The sequence below is a fragment of the Atractosteus spatula genome, chromosome 3 (assembly GCF_055471065.1).
Source record: "Atractosteus spatula isolate fAtrSpa1 chromosome 3, fAtrSpa1.hap1, whole genome shotgun sequence".
Classification (NCBI taxonomy): Eukaryota; Metazoa; Chordata; class Actinopteri; order Semionotiformes; family Lepisosteidae; genus Atractosteus; species Atractosteus spatula.
In genome coordinates, this window is record NC_142708.1 from 13,669,779 (window position 1) to 13,692,327 (window position 22,549).

Consider the following 22,549-nt stretch of genomic DNA (forward strand, 5'->3'; position numbering starts at 1 on the left):
ACCTTCAGATGCGTTATGCTCCTCTTCTTTTTATGCTCAGCTACTAAAATTTCCCTTTAGTGGTAAAATTCCATATAAATATTCAAAACTAAGCGGATTAAAATGTGCACAGTAAAGAGATTAAATGATTCAATCTTTTCACTACCAACCAATGCACCACGAGTGCCTCTGTCGGTCATTTTGGCCAGCCAATCACTTACCGCGGTGCCCTGCGGTGGCTTGTGGGTAGTTTACCGTACCGCGGGTTTGTACCGTGCATTTTAAATGGCTGCATCTGTACATGCAGCGTGTGCCGAGTCATAATGCAGATTTTACTAAATAGGTACCTTCCCTACTTAAACTGCATTATGGAAAACAAGTAGATGACAATCTAATCAGCTAATTGGTCATTCTCAGCTTGGAATGAAGGTAAATACCTATACATTCTACCAATTTTCTGGTGACATTCCATGTAGACTGGAGCTACTGTTTGCGTGCAGTGTACAGTCTGAACTTCTGGTGGGTGACACCCATTCCAAAATACCAGTACAGTACCAAAAGCAGTCTTTGAATTAGGATACATGATACCATTACAATGGTATTATAAGAGAGGCAAAAATCAATTAAAAAAAACTTAAAATAGCATTAAAATAAACTTCCAATTATTTTTTAACCTTCTCCATTAAGCTTTTGCATCAAATTAAATTATCATAAATCATCAAAGAATTTGAATGTGTATATAATTCATACAGCACATTTATAACATACCTGTAGCAAGCTAAAAAGGCAATAAAAAATGCTTTTCTAGGTTGGAACATTTTATTTTAAAAATGTAAAAGACAAATGAGCATGTAATCTTCACATTTACCAGGTAAGGAAGGACCTAATTTCAAGAACATATAGTCATTTTAAACAAAACAATAGTTTATACAAAAGTTAAAAATTATGTTAAATTTTAAATTATGTACAACATGTTATCAGCTGGGTTTCAGCATGAAACAAAATAGTGATGGCTCTTTTTTTAAAGCTTTATAACACCAAATAATACTGCTTTGGCAACAACAGCCAGTCCAATAAAGCTCATTTGAATTTGACAGAGAGTATGTACCTGCATATGAATTGCTGTGTTGCATGAGATTAGATGGTGTTGTCAAGCAGGGAAAGAATAAACAGGGGGAGGGTGTGATCACTGTGAGAGAGATGCTGGAATATATAAGACTGCATTGCAATATCACTTACTTCAAGTGTTCTATTTGTTTTGATTTTATCCTTTTGTATATTTTGTATGTCATTCATATGATAGTTTGTTACTGCATTATAGATTGCTAGTGTATGATATTAAAGTTCTCAGTGTGGGTGCCTCCCCCCTGCTTTTCTTTCAGTTTCATGGTTTGACATCAAAGCAAGACAGAGTTTGTATAGTAATTTAAAAAAGAATCAATTTCCTGCATTGCCTGTAGAATGCACCAAAATATCCCATCTTACACTCTCCCCATTCATTCTTTCCCCAGTACAATCTGATTTCACTTTCACTTCTTTATTGACATGGCACCACTTTGTGGTGTTGCCAAAATTATAAAAATCTTATGATTCACATTTTCCTTTTGAAAGTCTGACATCGGAGTTTGACAGTGAGGTAATTCCAAGATTGGTTTACTCCAGTTTCTGGTGCATAGTTTGCATCATATGTGGTGTCGCTAGGTGATTGTATGGTAGAGGAGTTTGTGTATGTGCCAGCAACCACTGAGTTACTTCTCAGACAAGCAGTTAGAATCAGTTAGAAGTCTGTGGTGTTGCTGTGTTGCTCTTTTTTTCAGTAAAATCTGGGAAATGCATTTTCCTCTTGAAATGCCTTTTATATATAGAACTTGCAAACATTATGATAAATATTAATTAAAAATTTAATTTAAACATTTTCTAACATTATTTACCCAAATAAATCGCTGGAATCCCTTAATTCATATAAATATTGAAATAAATTCAAGTATTTAGTAAATTGACAAACCAGCCATTAAACTTCAGATTCAAGTCCATGTCTCTCAGATAAATTCTCAGGCATATTGCCTCCTTTTGCTTGAATTACTTTTAAACATCTTTGGCATTTCAGCCAGCATTGTTCAATAATGAAACCTATTTGGCTTCACTAGACTATAAAAAATCCCAAATGAATCTTCATATGCTACTTTTGTACTAGTATTGAACTGGTTTGCTTCCTATCATTAATGATTTTGTCAAACCATGTAATGAATCATGACAATATCATCTTCACAATATTGTCTTTTGTCACAACAGCATTATACAGTATGTCCTGGAAGTCTCAATGTTTGGAATGCAACTCTTCAGTGTCACAGGGTACTTTCAGTACTTTTAGTGTTGCAGAATATTCCTCATTTCTAAGAAACCTCTCTCTCTTAGTCTCTGGGGCTTGCACATGAACAGTAGAAGGTCTCTGCTGTTATTATTAAAACATTTTTTTTTATCCACTTGGGAAGTGGAGCCAGAGTTTTCATTAAATTGTAAGACTTACCTGGCCTCCAGGAACTTTTGTGTGACCTTACAAAAGCTGAATATTTATTTAATACATTTACAGATTCATTTTGTGCAAGTAGTAGTACAGTACAACTAATATACAGTATGTTACTTTCAGACAGAGCTATATTTTAATAATGTATTAGGGAATACCTTTTAAGAAAAAATGGTGATGTTCTGCAAAGCAAGGAATTTAGATCACATCTTAAATACACCAGGCAAAGTAACGGCATTTTTCCTTTTATGGTTAAGTAAAAAGGTTGACGATTTTTTTACATTTACAAGTACTCTTTCAAGATCACATTTTACATGCAAGAAGCAGGGATATGCCATAAAACTACCTTTATAAGGTGTCTGTCTTCACAGCATACAAATCATGAGAGTGTAAGAACAGATACTATACAAAGAAGAGTAGGCCAGTCAACCCATCTAGCCTGTTTGGTGGTCAGTAGATAATTGATCCAAGGCTCTCATCCAGCTACTGTATTTCTTGAAAGACGATAGGGTATAACCTAACTAGCATGGTCCTCATTCCAAAATTCTCATTGATTTAGAACAAAGACTGATAAAGTGGGACTTGTTATGTTTTTGCCTAGAAATGGGGCATTCTCAAGGGTGATTATTAGCCCATGACAAGTGGGCTAGTGGTGGGTTTTTTACCATGCATGAATTTCTTTGAAATTAGGTTGCATGGAATGTAGCCTTAAGGTTTGCTGCTACACGTACTGTATATACTGTACTTTACCCTGCTTGTAAATTCACACATTAATATTTCCTCTGATCCACAATATTCAGGATTTCCACAACCTAGACAAAATTGCAAGCCAAAAAAGTAACATAATCATGATTAAAATGAAATAAACACATTTCCACCACATCTGCTGATAAACTCCATCCAGTTCTCAATCATAAATCACAAATCTTTTTCAATCATAAAATTATATTGAATTGCTTCAAAGCAGAGTTAACATTTTCTTAGTTGGATGTACTATATTTTGATGTATTTACTGTAGACCTTTTGTGAAAAGCCACATGAATTGAATTGGTATTCTGTGTGAGAAAGAGAATTACATTTAGTACTGGGACCTTTTTATGTTTGGAAGTTTGTTGAAAAATGATATTCACATATTTGTTTGCAAAGAGTGATAATGCAGCCACAGGAATACTTAGCAAACAGTAAGCTGTTTGCAGTATGTCTAAGCATACTAAAAGCTGAGGTGTACATGCAGATTCTCAAGAGCCATTTAAAATCAGAATCCAAGATCATGATAGGAGTATCATCAAGGGCATGTTTTAAAAACAGTTTTTACTTCCCATTACAGATATTAAAACAAAAACATTTTTTGTGACTAAAACAATAAATATTTTTCACATGATTTTCACTGTTCATTTTCTGTCTCTTGTGTCTATTCCAGTCTGCAAAGCGGGTTTCTTTAGACCCTCTACTCAGAGCCCTGGGTGCAGTAAGTGTCCTCTTCACAGTCACACCTATGTAGAGGCCTCTACCACCTGCCAGTGTGAGGATGGCTACTTCAGGAGGGACAATGACCCACCCAATATGGACTGCACAAGTAACTGCATATTCTTTAATTAAAGAAGCTTCTAAAATTCTTTCAATATCTTATTGCTGTATATTACAGTTAAGGAGAAGTCCAAGACTTCAGATTCCAACCTAGGTTAAGTGCATGTTCACATGAATTGTGAAACTTTAGGTGTAAAAAAAATAATAACCCAAACCCCTGTCCCCTTTGTATAAGCTCTAAATGTCAGACATATTTTAAAATGTGTGATTCATATTTTTACCTCTGACATTTGTCAGTATAAAATAACAGGAAAACAACATGTTTGCTTGGTCACAAAGTTGTATATAAGTGGTTATTATTTCTAGTTTACTTGAATGTTGTGATTTTATCCCTACACTCCAGAGCCACCCTCAGCTCCTCGAAATGCAATCTCAAATGTGAATGAAACAAGTGTGTTCCTGGAATGGATGGCACCTGCAGTAACAGGAGGCCGGAAGGATGTGACTTACAACATAATTTGCAAGAAGTGCAGTTCAGACTCCAATCAGTGTGAAGAATGTGGCAGCCATGTCAGGTACCTCCCTCATCATAGGAACCTACGCAACACCTCTGTGATGGTGGCGGATCTTCTGGCCCACACAAATTACACTTTCGAGGTGGAGGCAGTTAATGGCGTTTCAGCTCTCAGCGCCCAACCCAGACAGTTTGTCACTTTAAATGTGACAACCAACCAGGCAGGTGAGTAGAGACAGTATCAAAGGCTTAAGTAACAAAATCACTGGTGTTTTCAATCATTAATGTGCTGGAATAATGTTTCAGAATCTAATTTCTTGAAAGAAAACCTGAAGAATTATCTTAAAAATCTTGAGAATTCATTTAGTACAAGTTAAGTTACAAAATGCTTTGAAAAGTGTTTTCACTTCTTTTGTACTACGGTTCAAATATGCATGTAAATAAAAACTTCCAAACATTATCCTATCACAAGTATTAAGTACTAGATGGTGGCTGTCCATTGGATACATGCTGTAGTCTTATGAAAAAAAGGAAAACCCACTTTCAAATGACCAGCTTGGAAACTGAAATTGTCGTAGGGTAGGAACTTATCTTTCATTCAGTTTGTAAATTGTTTAGTCTGATGAATTTAACTTATGTTCTTGTTTGGGCTTTGTTACCACACTTGCATAATAGTTATTTTTGTTTCTGTATTCAGTGGGGTGCATTAAAGCCAAAGTAGAGGACATTGGAAATGTATTGTTTTAGGTGATTTACTATATCGGGAAAACTATTATTACCATAATGGTTGGGGTGCTGCGCCAACAGGAAAACTTCAAAGGAGCAATTAAAGCTCAGTTCCATATTGAAAAGTAGAAAAAATACATCATTTTAGTTGTGGAGCCTTCTAAAGGTGCTGACATCTTACACCATCACCATGAATTCTTTCTATTTATCTTACTATTACCTTAACTACTACTACAACTACAAAGATCCAGACTGTTAAGCAGCAGCAATCACTTGTAACAAATCATGCATTGTCTGAGGATGACATGCATTTATCGTCACCCTGGAACGTGGAACACAATATCCACCATATCCATTAGAGAACTTAAGAATAGTTCAGAAGCTTTTGTAATGAAAACCTCTCTGTCTTTGCGTGTGAAGAATAGTTTTATTTTGTTTGACAAATTCAACTTTGGCATTAACAGAGTCTGTTGAGAATGTGGGTCTTTTAAAAAGCAATTTTTGATTTTTATGGAAGTATTTTTGTAGAAGTATTACTTGAAGGAATTTTGTTCAAATGAACGCAGGGGTTTCTTTTTATTTGTACATTTTTGATGTTCAGATGGGTTTAATCTGTTATTTTGTATTCTTAGCACTGGAGTCCTTGACTCAATACACAATGTTTTTTGCACATTGTTGGAATTATTTGAGTTAGGTTCTTAAATCAATGGCTCCCACAAATCTGTGATTTATAGTAAACTGAGAAACGGTTTTTGAACTTGTTAGTTTAAAATCAGCTTCAACTATTGGAGATTCTTGTTTGTCAAGAAATATCACAACTATATTTCTTTCAGATGGAAGTGTTCCAGAGTTTAGGCTCTGTGCGTTTAGGCTTAAATTACTCAAATCAAATATTTATGCGTAAGGTTGTCTTGGCAATGTCTTACATTTTTCTTTCAAGCATTTTAAAAAATGGTTTATTTTCTATTTATTTTTTTGATGGGAAAATAATGTCAGCTTTGTATTCAACAGGCTGAGACAGATAAAATCTTTCACTGGTACTGCAGGTAATGTATTGACTGTCATGACTCAGCTCAGGAATACATGGGAAACTACTGCTGCTGCCATTTCAGGGATATATGAATGATGGCTTTGCATGTGTTTAATACACAATGCAGTATACAGTATAATATAGTTTGTTCATATTGTGTAAAAGCACTTACTGAAAAAGACTTTATATGTAAACATATTTGCTTTCTGTATGAGATAAACCTTCTGGTAAAGCAATAATTGTAGCTTGATTACCAGTTTAATCGATTGTTTTCAGATTTTATCAATCATTTTCTTCTAAATTGTCAGTGAATTGTTTATATTGATGTGATTATTGTAGGGAGGGTTAAACATAGCTAAAATTTCAAAACATTGAAATGTCAAAAAAATAAACATTGAAATCTAGTCATAAAAAAAACAATATGACTTATATGACATTACAACATTTATAGAATGTATTGTTTGAACCTGAAATGAGGATTCCATTTAAAATGTAAATATTTGCAGTAACATTGTTACCTTTCCAATAAGGAGTCGCTTTTAAAATTAAAAATATAAGTAAATATGAGCAAATGTAGATACCAAGAGAATACAGTTCCTAAAATAGTAAAAATGGTAATATATACTTCCTCTATTCTTATTTAATGTTAAATGTGTGGAATATAGATCGTTGAACTTTTGTTACTTAATAACTTCTTCTAGTGTATTTTATGGTTTTGTTTGCTCTCAATTGTAGAGGACAACCTATAAATAAATGCAGAACCTGACAATCAGATATTTTTATGGACCCCTTTTCCAGTGCCTCTCTCTTAACATCATGCACTAGATACAACATAATAAAGTAACCTACTCATTTATTTGAAATTCATCCTCTGAGCCTTCCGTACAACAAAATCTTCTACAATCTCTTTGTAGAGCTCTTTCATACAATATACTTTTTTGCTTGTCGAGCTCTAAGCTTTTCAGTAAAATGTCCTCTGTTGGAGGACGTTGACCCGACTCCAGTTTACTGCTCATGGGAGTTGCTGGAGATCACTGGTATAGTGAATTGTTCATCATCTCTCTGCCTGCCCAGTCCCCACAGGAGCACTGCATACATTGTATGTTGCTAGCAAGTGGTGAGCCAGTCAATTTTGGTCGACTTAGTCAACTTACAGTGGGCTTCATGCTCAATCTTTTTGTCAGGTGAGACCCAGAAAAACATCGTTTTAGTCAGTTTGACTGCTACTCTGTTTTGATATTTCCTTTAGAAACTCTACTTTTATGCTTTTGTAGCATAAGTAACATAGTATATCTTATAGAATTGTGGTTATAAGCCATCATTAAATTTAAAAATTGACACCAGCATCCATTTTTGTTCTGCCTGCCTTTTCCCATAAAACTTTATTTTGTAATTAGTATACTTAAATACCACAATTAATATATTTCACAGAGACCTTTACATAGTCACTTGTGTAAGTCCTCTCATTTATACAGCATAAGTTAGTACTGTATATAAAGTAAACTTTATATCAACACAGTCTAACCAAAAACCCTGGCCTTAACTGGAATTTATTTCAAGAAATACTTTATCGTCAAGCAAATGATGGGAGACTATTCAGAAAGTGTCACGACTGGAACAGGCTTTCAATATTAGTGGTATAAGTATGAGTGAATCACAATAACCATGTCAGAATAATAGTTCTATTGCTGAAACATACAATGCTTAACACATTGTGTGTCATACTGGGGCCTAAACATGGGACTATACAATCTACACTGCCTATAACTCCACCAATGCATAAAGCACAGACATAGACCTTCCTCCCTTAGGAAATGAACTATTTGATTAGGAAAAGGAATACAATTATGCTGCCCTGCAATAATTCTCCATGTCATCTATATTTAATAATGCACTGTTTGTACCTCACTGCCTCTTTTAGCACAGAGGAGGGCTTTTCCTGTGGGAGCAACTGGTATTGACTTTTCATTAAAGTAATGATGACCCTAATGGATGCTGATGCATAATCTTCTTGATCTGAATTAATACTGTAATTACTTAGGATATAACCCAAGACAGTTTGTCATACCTGCTACACATGCAGCGGTGTGTGAAGTGTTCCAGAATTTAACATCTAATTGAAATGAAGAACTTTACTGTATCTGATTGAAAACTCTACAGAATCAGAGCAACTGATACTGCCACCCTTTCATTTACTGTAAGTGCCAGTGCCAGATACAGTATATTCCACTACATCAGTGGAATGTCAGTGAATGCAATATAACCTTACATTGTTCTAGACTGTGTCTGCAGCTTCTGCTTCATCAGTGTTTTTTGACAAGATGCCTTATAGATACATAGCAGAAGTAGACTTCACTGGTTATATGTTTTTTGTATTACTGATTAAAGTACAGCATTATGCTATGGAAATGTTTAAATCATTTAATTTTTTCAAGAATGTGCACATATTAAATCTCTAATAAGTAATATATTGTTTTGTAAATCTCAAGTGTGAATGTTTTTGGTCAAGTTACACAAGAGCTTTGCATCATCCATATTCAAAAGTAGCCATAGAATAGTTAAATTATATTTCAAATGTGTTTTTAAAAAATTATTTGTATAAAGATACTTTAGCATTAACTGTAAATGTGAATGCATCTGCTATCGCAAGCAATTTTATTGTGTTGCCACAGTACCTGAGAGATTTCCTTATCTACAGTATGTGTGAAAATAATTTTTAAGTACTATATATTTTAAACATGTATAGCTTTATTTTATACATGAAGAGGAGTCATAGTTTTATTTACAACAATCATGAATATTTTGTGATTAAGATTATTATGGAGCTGACTACTGGAAAATATATTTCCCCTTTATTTAACATTGTCTTAAGTTGGTGACAACAGAAGGAAACATTTTAACCTATCGTTTTTAAACTCATTGTCAGATTGAACCTATGGAGACCTTATTATAGGCAAGACTTCAAATGTACCATAGCAGTTAGGGATTTTGCAGGTGTGGTAGTGTGTTCAGGCATCCCCAAGGAGTCATCTTCTTCTAAAACTGGGTTTCATTTTATTAAAGGGCTGGCTGCATTCGTCCTAGGGGACATTTAGTGACTTTGAAGTGCCATTAATAGGTCTCCAAAAAGCAAGAGGTTAGAATTTCATTGATAATGTCCCTTTTATTTAGGCCTAATAGCCATGTATAGACTGCTGTGCAGTCTTAGAAAATTGCCATAGCTGTTTAACAGTATTTCGAATATTTGCCCAATGGAACATATTTTCTTTTTTCTTGTTTAATTCCCATTTATGCAGTGAATAAACGTTTGTGAAATGCCAATGCAAATGTTGAGTGCAAGCCTGTTTTGCAGTATTCTAGTAAAAAGATCAGTTTGTTGTCAATGATGGATCATTTATGTGTTTTATACCAATAATACAAATTTCATGATAGAACCTGTGATCTTAGAGATTGCATCTCTTTGAGATGCAATGAAGTCATTAATTCGTCCCTGTTATGCCTAACCAGTGTCAAGTCTTGGACAGGGATGCAGTTTGTTACATGTGCATTAGATGCATTGCAAGGAGAAGAATAGAAACTCAGTCAAATGGCAGGTCGTTTTTAAGGTAACTTATCTGTTCCTTAAAGGTAACAACAGAAAGTTACTAGCTCCTCCTTACTAGGTATTTGAACAGATATGATTAATTCTGCATTCAAAGAGCTAGTATAAATTCTGCATGTAGAAAGCAGATTCTGAATATTTCATAATTTTATGTATTAATTGCTTTTGATGGGTTACAATGAGGTTCCTACTTTGAACGATTACTTTGCTTAGTTTGGTAAAGTATGTCCCTTTCTCTGAAAAGGTATTTTTATTAGTAGCACTCTTGGTTTTCTTTCAATATGTACTTATTAAGTTTACAAAGTAGTCCATATAATTAAACCAAACTTAAAATAAACAACTTGAATTATATTTGTGTAACATTACTATTTGAATGTACTTTTCTGCCTTATTTTTCTACACGGAGATTTAGAATCCATTGCAAGATTAGATTTGGTTAATCATTTTCTTTTGTTTTGGCCCAATTTTGCCCCTTAGCCCGTCTCAACATATTCATGTATTGCAGTGTTTTATAAAAAGAAATAATAAATGATAATAAATAATCCTTACACTTTTCTGGACACTCCACTCAAAGCTCTTTACAGGTAATTGGGACTCACCTCCACCACCACCAATGTGTAGCCCCACCTGGATAATGTGACGGCAACCAAAGTACGCCAGTACGCTATCAGTGGGGAGGAAAACGGAATAATGAAGCCAATTCATTGATGAGGATAATTAGGAGGCCATGATTAGAAAAGGCTAGGGGGAAATTTGGCTAGGACAGCGAGGCTACACCCCTACTCTTTTCGAGAAATGCGATGGAATTTTTAATGACCACAGAGAGTCAGTTTACATCTTATAAAAAAGGACCGTATAGTCACTGTCACTATACTGGGACATTAGGATCCGCACAGACCACAGGGTGAGCACCCCTACTGGTTCTATTATATGGACCAATGGTTCTCTGTTCAGGTCCTGGAGGACCCCTGCGTCTTCTGTTTCTTTTGTCCCAAGTGAACTAACTTAATCATTTACCACATTTACTACAGGTGCTCCCTGTAATTTTACTTTGTGCTTGAATAAGTCTTTTAACATAACTCTTTGCCCTGTCTGGTATGAAAAAATATCCTGCTGCAGGTGCACTCTCCCAGACATTTCATAAACACCATTCCCTGCTCAACTTGCATAGTAAGTGGTTGCTCCCTTCTCTCAAAACCACTATTAATAGGTGACTGATTAATGAATCCCAGACAGAGGCAGGAATGACACTGTATCTAACTCTCCCACAAAAGTTTGACTGTTCCTCTGAGGTCCAATTACTTACATTCCACACACCTGAATGGGAGTAGAAACCCAGCAAATGTCTCAGAGTAGATAATAATTACTAATCCCAGATAACTATTTAAGAGACAAAAAAGATCTTGACAATCAATTAGACATCAATTGCCCTAATTGGTTAAGAGCTGAGTCCTGCAGGACAAAATTGAGTAATGCTCATATGGACTACACAAAAGACTTTTAAAGTTTTTTGTATTAGGGTATTTTTAACAGTGAGCTAAATATGATTCATTGGTTGTGAATATCCTAATGTTTTTAAATCAGAAAACATTAAGTGCATTAAATACTTGAGTTATTAAAATGCTAACTCCATCTGAGAAAAAAAAGTAGTGAATAGAGTATGAATGCAGTGATATCCGCATATCCCCAAAGGACATACCTGAAAAAGCACATTTTAAAAGTGTTTTTTTCAGAAAAATTGTGTGGGTATTTTTCTGCCCTTACATGTAAAACTGTTCATAGAGACCAAGCATACATCATCTGTTATTTGATACATATTCTCAAAAGACAGATGTTCAGTGTGAAGGGAAAAACGACTACATTAAAATGTCACAACCAAGAATGAAAAATAGCAGTAGAAAGCTGAAACATGAAAATGTTCTTCAGAGAGAGCTTTGTTTTGGCACTTACTGCGGACATCAGTGAAAGCTATCGTTTAAAGGAGGTTCTGACACTATCTGAACTGTTACTTGATCTTCCAAGCTGATACATTTTAAGCATCTCATGAAGATAAACAATTAGAGTGGCTATATTAAATATACAAGTCCAGTTTCATACTTAACTACCAATGCAAAATGTTTAAAACTCGAAAATTGACACTACAACAACAATCTGCAGATCAATAGTAATACTAAACCTCTCTCCATAGTGAACGTATGTATTGTACTGACTTTTTATACATTGCATAGTATAGTTTTCTTTCTTTGTAAATGTATACAGATTTTCTTACATCTATAAGTATAAATAGTGGGTGTAGTTAGCACCACAGTATAACAATTGCATGACTTGCAATTACAATTAGAAGAGAAGAAAAAAAAGAGAAGAGAGAAAAGAGAGAAGAAGAAAGAAAACACAACATTTTGGCCGTGGAGCCTTCTTCAGCAGTGAGACTGCCCTGTCTTTCTCAAGAAGAAGACAGGCTCCACAGCCGAAATGTGTTTTCTTTCTTCTCTTTTCTGCATGGAGTAAACCTATTACTTGTTCCTTATACAGTATGTATATTATACATGTTTGGTTCCAATCAGTTTATGTTAGTGAAGTGTTACAATTCATTAGCATGATATGCCTACAATAACAAAGCGAACAATTTTAATTAGCAGAAGCAGGTCTCAAGATTTTTGTGTATAAATGAAAAAGCCTTTGATTTTTTTCCCAGTTTATCAAATGGTGATGAGTGCCTGTTTAATGGTTGTTGTGAATCCTAAATGATGCAAATACCATCTAGTGTTGTTTTCATATTGCTTGTTATTTACATACAGTATGTGGTTCATTAAATAGAAGTTTTAAGAGAAATGTTTCACAATTCTAAGCTTCATATAGATCAGGATGGAAAATGTGTATTCACCTGAATTTTGTTGAAACTTACATGCTTTGGCTTGCTTCATTTATTTTATTTATTGCCTACTAATCACTAGAGATTATGTTTTAATTTAATTTTACAAAGATTAGTTTGTATGTGACTCACTTGTATGATACTTGGAGTAGAGCACTATCTAGGTTTCTTTTTCAGGAATAAAGCATTGTTGAAGGAAATGTACATTCATATATTATTCATTTGTAAACACATGCAAATATTCACTGTTAAAACTGTTTAGGCAATAGATGTTTTTTTTACTCATTTTTACAAGTTGTTTAAAATTAGAAAAAATTCTGGAAGAATAGCATCAGAATGTGTTCTGTATCAAATATTTTTTCACCCTTCTTTTCTCCCAAACAAGATTGCTGAGCTAATTCATTGATATGCAGGTGCAAGTAATTATTGTTCTTTTTTCACGCTACTGAATAGTTTCCGTATTACAGAGATGATAAATCATCTCAGGACTGAATTAAGCGGGATAGAAGAAATGCTGATTGCTCTTTTCATTTTTTTCCATTCTCTTTTCATTTTTTTCATTCTCAAACAAAGATGTTTCCAACTCAAAAGACTAAATTATAGTTATTCTGTAAGGTTCCAAGTGCCAGAATTCTTAATTACCCTTAATGAGTTGTCCTTGGCACCCTGGTAGTCTGGCAGATGGTGAGCTTGTGTTGGTGCCTGTCCCACTAATATCACAAATAAAAGAAAAGGATAGGAAAAAATGTGGAGGCTTTTCACATTGCAGTAATATCAGTTATTTCATTATGCATCATCAGTATCTCAGAATAATCTATATTACATCTGCATTTATACCCTTCTAGAAAATAAGTCAAGCCTCTATTAGGTAAATCAGTTGGTTTAATGAAATCACTCCCATGTTGTTTGAAACTATACATTTATAAAACGTTTCTTTTATCATTATACTTACATACACAGTTACACTCTAACTTAAAAAAAATATAATCTCAGTGCAGCATATAGGATTGTTGTATTTCAATGTATATATTTGCTTCCATTCTATTTTGTTACAGATTTCTGTTCACTAAAATATATTCAATAAACAATTATGATAGAGAAAAATACAATATGATATTTTGTAGTATTAAATGAATTTCCAATCCTGGAAATTACTTCCGGGATTTATAACCACAATACATTTATTCTGCACCAACTACTAGTTGGCTGAGACAAAATCCTGTTTGGCGTTTGGGTTTTAAATGTCATGAAAAGCAAATATTTTTTTTCACTAAGGAGTTTCACAAGCATTTCTAAATACTAAGTAGGCCTTTTGTATTCATTTTCCGAAAAATGGCAGAGAGGAATTTACACTGGATCTTGCTGAATAGTCACTAATAAACAAATTTGGTTTTTATTTATTTTGTACAGAAGAGTAAAATAAAGTAGTGTGAAGAATATTCAAAATATTCAAAATAGAATATCTTCAAGGGTAATGTTAATATAAATACAGAATTAGTGTGATGCAAATTATAGATATTGGTTTGTTGTCAGAATTCTTCGGAACACAATATCTGCAGATAATATCTGTTAAATAATTTAATTAAATAAAAAAAGTGAAGACTGTTATAATCAGGAAACTGATCTGTTTAATTTCCACTCTTAAGATAATTAATTATCAGTTAGGGGCTATTGTAAAGGTTAATTTAGTTCTATACAAAATTGAATATATGATTTTAAATGTTAAATGATTTGTTCTCCATATTCACTGGTGTACTGGTGTACCACAGATCCACAGAAAGACCTGAGTGCAATTGCTTGGTGATGAAATACAACATTATAATACACTATTGATAGTTTCCCATGCACATAGGAGAAATGTTATGTTGATGCTTATGTCAAGATGTATATCAGAAAATTCAACTGGTTAATGTTTTAGATTTAGAAACACTCAAAAACAGAACAGGGCATTTTCTCATAAAACATTACTTGAATATTTTAAGTAAGTAATTAGGACTAATTAGTAAATGCTGTAATATCAACCTGACATACTAATTGCTTGTGTACACACTGACCTAGTTGTCATTGTGTGCATTTGTAATTGCTTGCCATAAATTCCAGAAGTTCTCCAAGGCTTACTGGGAGAAGCACTGCTCTCATGCAGAGCTCTGGCTTTTAATCCACTTGGCATGACTGTTCCTTCTGCCCTGGTTGGCATTTGATATTTTACAGCAGTGCCAGGGGTTTTCATCTTGTGACTCTAAGGGGTTTCTCAAAGGAGAATTGTTTACTAACACAGAAGCTTTTGAAACCACTGTTCTGTTGGCTTATGGAATAACCTCCCCCCCTTTAAGTAAACATATAAATATGCTGGTGCAGTGTGTTTAGTGTTTTTAAATACACACATACATAAATCATTTCTTTGGTGTGGGTATGAATTAACCAGACCTCTGTGATATGTAACTTGGACACAGACTTACTCTAGGCCTAGCTACAGTATGTGTGAACATTTTGCTCAGGCCATTTATCCTATGTATCTCATGTGTTTAACATACATTTCTTTTGTTTAATCATGTTTCAGAATTTAGTTGTGTTTTCCATGCTAATATAAATGTGCATGTTTTACAAAATTAACTATAATCCAGTTATTTAATAAATGTATCTTTAATATATTACTTTAGATACTTTAATAATATCTTTAAATTTACATTATATTAATATAATGAATATTTATATTCATAAATACCCAGCTATATTTTAATAAATTATTTTACTCCAGTGTTAGAAGTTGACAGTTTACTTCATGTTATTTTTTTCAGAATATGTTGAGCATACTAATTCTAACCATTGTTTAAGAATAAACTGTCATAAGATACAGTAGATACAGTAGGCATATGAAAGGATAAGGTTTGGCCCATCTTGCTTTTATAAAAGGGGCTTAAGGCTCATGAACTAATGTCACCCCTTCTCTTTGAATAACACTCTATATGTCCTGAACCTGCTAGTGACTGTCAAAGCCAGTGTTAACCAACTGGCGATCCTGGGCAGAGCTGAATAGAGGGACTCATCCCTCTTCAAAACATAAGCACAAAGAAACCAACCAATTCCTGCAATTTCTAACATATATTTTTTTATATTAAAACACCCCCAGCAACATCACACAATAACGACGTTATGGGAATGTATTTTTTGAGAATGCAAAGGCGTGGTGACTCACGCTTAGAATCAGACCCTCCTGAAGTCCAACTTCCGAAACACCTCAATGTTCTAATGCAGGTTCAGCCAACCTGTTCAGACGATCCACAGATATTGTTGATTACAAGGAGCTTTTTCATGAGTTTCAAACAAGAAAATCGTCTTTCTCCAGATGCCATTGTCACTGGAACAGTAAAAAAGTATGCATATCTAATCTGCTTCAGCAGTGGCAGAACTTGACTAGGATGGTCCCCAGTACAAATATTTTCAACCCCCCCCCCCCATACATCACACATTAACAGCACCATAATAAACCCTACTCAAACATTGGCAATTTATCAATTAATTCAGCTGAGCCTTACATTTGATCTATTTTAGTTTGACTTCTGCCTCAAACTGCTCTTTTTTGATTTTTCAATTTTATGTTTCTGTGGCATAGGTAATTTACAGTAGTCCGTTAGTAGATATTGTGGTGATGACCCCTTACAAATTTGAAAATTTGCCTCCAACTGCTGGTTTTGTTCTTCCTTTCTTTTTATCATAAAACTATATTTTATTAGTAGCATATCTAAATATTGCAATCCATATATTTTTCATAGATTTTAGTGAGGTCATTCCTGTGCATTTTCTTATCAAATAAATAAGTTCTAAGTAAGTTTTACTAAAGGTTTGTATCTATACATCTAACCACCAATCTAACCCTGGCCTGGAGTGCATTTTGTTTAAAAAAATAAACTATATCAAACAAACAACAAAGAATAGTTAGGAATTCCATGAGAGACACAAATGTTCAATTTTAGTTGCAAAAATACAAATGAATCACAGTTTTCATCATTTAATAATAACTATATTTCTAAAACCTACAATGTTTAACTCACTATATCATATTGGTCATTACAAGTAATCCAGTACTAGATGTAGGATGGATTCACTGGCTGCTTAGTTTATAGCTCTTCCACTGAAACACACAGCAAGCTTATGCTTACTAACTAACTATATTTGAATGCAGTTTGCAATCATGAGTTTTGAAAGAAGTAAAAGAAAAATGGTGGTCCCCCTAGTGACTGCTACGTTGGAAACTGTCCCCTCTGCCCGGCAATATTGTTGGGCTTGGCAACTGCAATCTAATCCCACCAGTGGTTGAGCAGAACTTGCATAGTGATTAAGTTGTTAATGGTATCTGTTTTTTTGGTAACCTGTTCTAGATACAACTAGAAAAGTCTCCTATTCTTTGTCCTAAATGAATTTATTTTTAGATTTCATTTGTGACCCGGTTCTTGTTTCATTACTGGTATCTTCACATATCACTTCTGATTTAAATTATTTCAAAAGGTGTTTTATGTTACCTCTTAAGCATTAGTATGGTAACTGCATACTATCCTCTAGTCGGCATAGTGTTGATGTATATGTCTGTACTTTTAACTAGATGAATTTGTTTCCATTGTTTCCATTTTGAGCTGCAGACCTTTTGTGAAAAATTGTTAACACTTCATAATCAGAGGCATTAATTATATCACATAATCAGTGACATGTTTCCCGTTGAGCCTGGATGCTGAATCTGCACAAAGCAATAATTAATTAAGAGTGAACCTTAATCCTGGCATTAAGTGAAGTCTTTACATGTTGCAGTCATACCTGAAAAAGCCCCTACCCTTCAACATTTATACAGTTTAACAGGTTTATATTTAAGATTATTAGAAAGTAAAAATTGTGGGAAAAAAAGTATGCAACTATGCAACTATCAACTAATATATTTCCAGTGGCACATAACATTGTAAATATTTTTCCACTTAGTACTTTTAACAAAGATAGGTCTTTGTTCATTTATGTTCATTTGTTCGTCACAGTTCATTTATAGCCTTGCCCATCAGACATGCTAAAGGCACTGCCAACTTAAAAATTGAACTTACTATTTTCTTTTCATTTTATATGTAGACTTATCTGTTTAAAATAAGGAACCTCAGTGATACCACTGAAATTAGCTATGTGCTAACTGCACTTTGCTACTGAAAATCGTTACTCAACAACCTGCGTTGTTCTTTTTTTTAATCCTTTGAAGAGAAACAAGACACAATTAAGCTGTCTAAGCTACAAGTCACAGAAATCAATAAATTAGGATCCTGACTTCTGGTAGACTGCAAAGCATCTGCAGCTTGCTAGACCATGGTCTAGTGGCTTCAGAAACACAGTTTTTATCTGTATCTCTTTTCTCTGCCCTTTCAGAGATCATATTGCTAAGGATTTCATTACAGGCTTTTAAGATGGAATGATTGTAATTTTGTCTAGGCAGTGGGATACAGTTACTCTTTGTTTAGCAAAAAAAAGTATATCAGATTATTTTACTCTCTTCCTTTTGCACAGTGTATTGTAACATAAATGCAGAAAGGTTGCAGACCAGCTATCATAGCAGTACCACAGGGATCAGTTTGAATCTACTTAATTGCTCTTTATCTCACGGTTACACTTTAACACTTCCATTGAAGAAGATACAATAGGATTGAATTACAGCATTCCAGATTTTATTGTCAGAAAAGTGTGGTGTTTTTGGAGGTTCTTTCCGTGCATTAGGATTATCGCAGCTTTTCAGCACAATGTGAGACAATTTTCAAAAAAGCTCCATTTCACATATCATGTTTGTAGAATTTTAGAGCTTTTCATATTAACTTCAGAGCAGACACAGATTCAATTCCTACTCTTCCACTCCGCCTCACACAACCCCCACATCTCCTGGTCCAACAACAAACTTCTAGCCTGGGGTACTCAATGTCTCACTCTGTGTTGTCAACCTCCCTTATGACTTGACCACGCACCTCTCTCAGGTAGAAGCTACCAAGATCCCTTCTTCTTACTCTGATCTCCACCTGGCCTTCAACAAACAAAGGGCATTATCTCTACCATCCCACTGTCCCTATGATTGTGCCATTGACTTACTTCCAGGAACTCTGCCCCCTAAAGGAAAGAGTCTAACGCCTTTGAATCTTATATCCAGGAGTCATTAAAGTCCGGCTTCATTCGGCCTTCTACCTCTCCAGCCTGTGCAGGATTCTTCTTTGTCGGAAAGAAGGATGGATCCCTACAACCCTGCATTGACTACCGGGGGCTCAACGAGATCACCATTAAGAACCGGTACCCCTTTCTACTCATGTCCTCAGCCCTTGAATCTGTTCGGGTTGCCACTATTTTTACTAAAGTCGACCTTCGGGGTGCCTACAACTTGATTCACTTTCGTGAGGATGACAAGTGGAAGACGGCATTCATCACCACCTTTGGCCATTACGAATACCAGGCGATGCCTTTTGGCCTGGTTAATGCATCCGCCATCTTCCAAAATTTTATGAACGACATTTTCAGGGACATCATTCAGAGATATGTCTTGGTCTATCAGGACGACATTTTAATTTTCTCCTGCAATCTTCAGGAACACATCTCCCACGTTCGTGAAGTCCTATCTCGCCTCATCCGAAACAACCTACAGTATATGCCAAGTTGGAGAAGTGCACTTTTCATCTTTCTAAGGTCCACTTTCTGGGATATATAATTTTACTGCTCGGGGTTGACATGGACCCAGCAAAGGTTTCGGACATCCGGGACTGGCCTACTCCCAAGAACCTGAAGCAAGTAAAACACTTCCTGGGTTTCACACATTTATATAGTTGCTTCATCAGGAATTTTAGCCTTATTGTAGCACCTATCACCACTCTAACATGTAAAGGCCCCAGACAGGGCAAGTGGACCCCTGAAGCAGATAAGGCCTTTAACCATCTCAAATAGCACTTTTCCACAGCACCAATTCTCAGTTACCCAGACCCTACACATCCCTTTTGTACATGAAGTCGACACCTCAGCCCATGGAGTCGGAGCCATATTGTCACAATGCCATGGAGAAAAAGGGTATCCTCCATCCTTGTGCCTTCTTTTCTAGAAAACTCTCCCCGGGAGAAGCTAACTACAACGTTGGGAACAGGGAACTTCTGGCCATCAAGCTCCCCCTGGAAGAGTGGAGGCATTGGCTACAGGGTGCCCAACATCCTTTCACTATCCTAACTGACCACAAAAACCTGGCTTACTTACAGTCGGCTAAACATCTCAACCCTACCCCAGGCAAGATGGACTTTATTCTTCTCCAGATTCCACTTTTTTATCACTTATACCCCAGGCTCCACGAACATCAAAGCTGACTCCCTCTCCCGCCTTCACGATTCCTCTGTGACGGAGACCCCCCCCCGAACCCATCATACCTCCCGGCAAGGTTCTCGCAGCTGTACATTGGGACATTGCAGATCAGGTTAGACTTGCCTTTCAAGGCCACACTATACCCCCCAATTCCCACCCCACTGGACAAACTCTTTGTATCCAACTCCCTCGTTCTGCTGTTCTCCACTGGGGTTATGATTCCCGCTTCGCCGGCCACCCAGGCAAGTGTCCTATCTACACTGTGAACAAGTTCTTGGACATTCAATGGCACAGAGGCTCCCGGCAATTCCTGATTGACCGGGAGGGGTACGGTCCTGAGGAGCACTCCTGGGTTCCAGAGGCAGATATTCTGGACCAAAGTCTGATCGAGGATTTTCTTCGCACCCATCCCAATCCATCCGCTGGGGCGACAGGAACTGCCTCTGAGGGGGGGTACTGTAACACATTCTACACGGCGTTCATATTCCCACACGCACGCATTCCACTCACTCTCACATACCCATGCGCACCAGCTTTCATAAACACTCACGCTGTAATTAACCTATCAGATTTCTCTCCCATCACTATTTTAGTTCCTCCTTCCTCTCTTCCTTGCTCACTATTGTGGTTAGTCCCCCTGAGCTCCCGTAGTGCGTGTTGTCTCTCGTCTTTTCTGGTTGTGGATTGTTAACTGACCTTTGCCTGTTTCCTAGTTTTCGCTCTCGCCTTTAGGATTTGGATTTGTTGTCTTGCCTCTACTGCCCTCTTCTGGTTTTTTTTTAACTTATTGCTCGTTTTCTGGATTTTGGATACTTGATTAGCATTTTGGACTTCTGGCTATTGTATTTGTGGCTTCCCTTGTTTTAGCCCTGCACAGGATCTATTTTCTCTTCCTTTTTGTGATACCTATGTACAGTATACCATGGGCTGTTTTAATAAATAGTATGTCTGATTTTCAAGGTTACATTTTTATGAAAGTATACGTTGTTAAAACCAAATAAACTTTTGTGAGGTGAAATACTTAAATGTCTTTCTTCAGTGATATTGAAAGTATTGCAAGATAGCCTGCGGTATGTGTACTAGTTCTAATCAAGAATTTGCCAAGAAACACATAATTGTAATGTGGAGGAGAGAAGTAAAAAAAATGACATTTTGATGTACTTAATGTATTTTTACATTCCCACATTTGCTGCTTTTACCATTCATTTTACATTTGGTAGTGAAAATAACTTTTTATCTTAAAACCTGTTACACAAGGGACAACAACATACAAAAATAAGATATTTTGTGAATGTATGAGTATTTTACGTAGCATAGTATAGCCCCCTGTCCATAGGACAAGGAGGCCTGAGTCCCATTTAGATAGGTGTTAACCAAGGGGAGCTGTAAAATGGAGATGGGGTGGAGGAGGATAAGACAAAAGGAGGAAAAGAAAAGAAGCAAAAAGTAGTGTTTGTATTAGATATATATAGCTAATTTTAGTAATGATTATGATTAGAAACAGCTGGGGTGAGATTGTCTTGTAGTCGCTATCCTGCTTGAACTTGGGTTAATAACTTCCGAAACTTAAAAAAAAAATTAACAAACTTAAATTGTTCCCCTTTTTCTGTTTATGAGCTCCAACTGTTTGAATGCATTGTTTTTCTGTCAGGGTATGGAAAATAAAAAGTTTTCAGAAATAGTAACCAGTTTGGTTATCTGTTGTATTATTACATGTGTAGTGTGCTCTCACGAGGCAGCAGTTCTGTAGGGGTTTGGGCATTTACTGGGACAATTATTAATTGTAGCAGTAAGTCACCAAATGACTCTTTTAATGGCCTTAGAATCCAACCATGCGGTATAACTCAAACAATGCACACACACAGGTACTAATACATGAGGATACATTTATTAATACATAGAATATGCATGTAAACCTAACAGATCTTATCGTGAGAGTTATCAGAATACAAAAGATATATATTCATTCAGTTACGAAGAGTTACATATATCAAGAGGACATACGTTCGGTATATCATTCATTTAGACCGTTTCGTAATTGAACTTGGTTACAACTTCTACAGTACATTAGATACTCAAAACAAGTACATAACTCTTAGGAATTAAATTGATATCAACTGGTTGAGATAACAATTGAATTCTCGAGCTGTAATGCAGTGAAGTTGAATACTCATCCAATCTCTGGGGATTCAGATCTCCTGCGGGCACAAAGAAGCAGTTGCAGGCTTGTTGCTGTCCAATCCGCGCTCTCTGGCTCAGTGCCAGGCTGTGCTGTGCAGCTTGCGACTGTGCGCTGCTGATGCTCTCTGAACACTGGCTAGTTAGTGTTGGCTTTAACTAGCGAAGTTTGTGCACAGGAGAAAAGATGACTGTGAGTCCCAGCAGGTCAGGAAGAAGACCGGTTCGTTTCTGATGAAGCGCTAGTTCTG

At 35.7% G+C, this 22,549-nt stretch overlaps 1 protein-coding gene across 1 annotated transcript in view; it reads left to right on the forward strand.

The window, feature by feature from the left end:
• Positions 1 to 22,549, forward strand: part of LOC148837442 (ephrin type-A receptor 5-like) — a 92,099-nt gene that overhangs the window by 30,960 nt on the left and 38,590 nt on the right. Inside the window, exons 2-3 of the mRNA XM_088910251.1 lie at positions 3,924 to 4,079; positions 4,434 to 4,769. Coding sequence (XP_088766377.1) covers positions 3,924 to 4,079; positions 4,434 to 4,769 — 492 coding nt within the window. The remainder of the gene's footprint in view (positions 1 to 3,923; positions 4,080 to 4,433; positions 4,770 to 22,549) is intronic.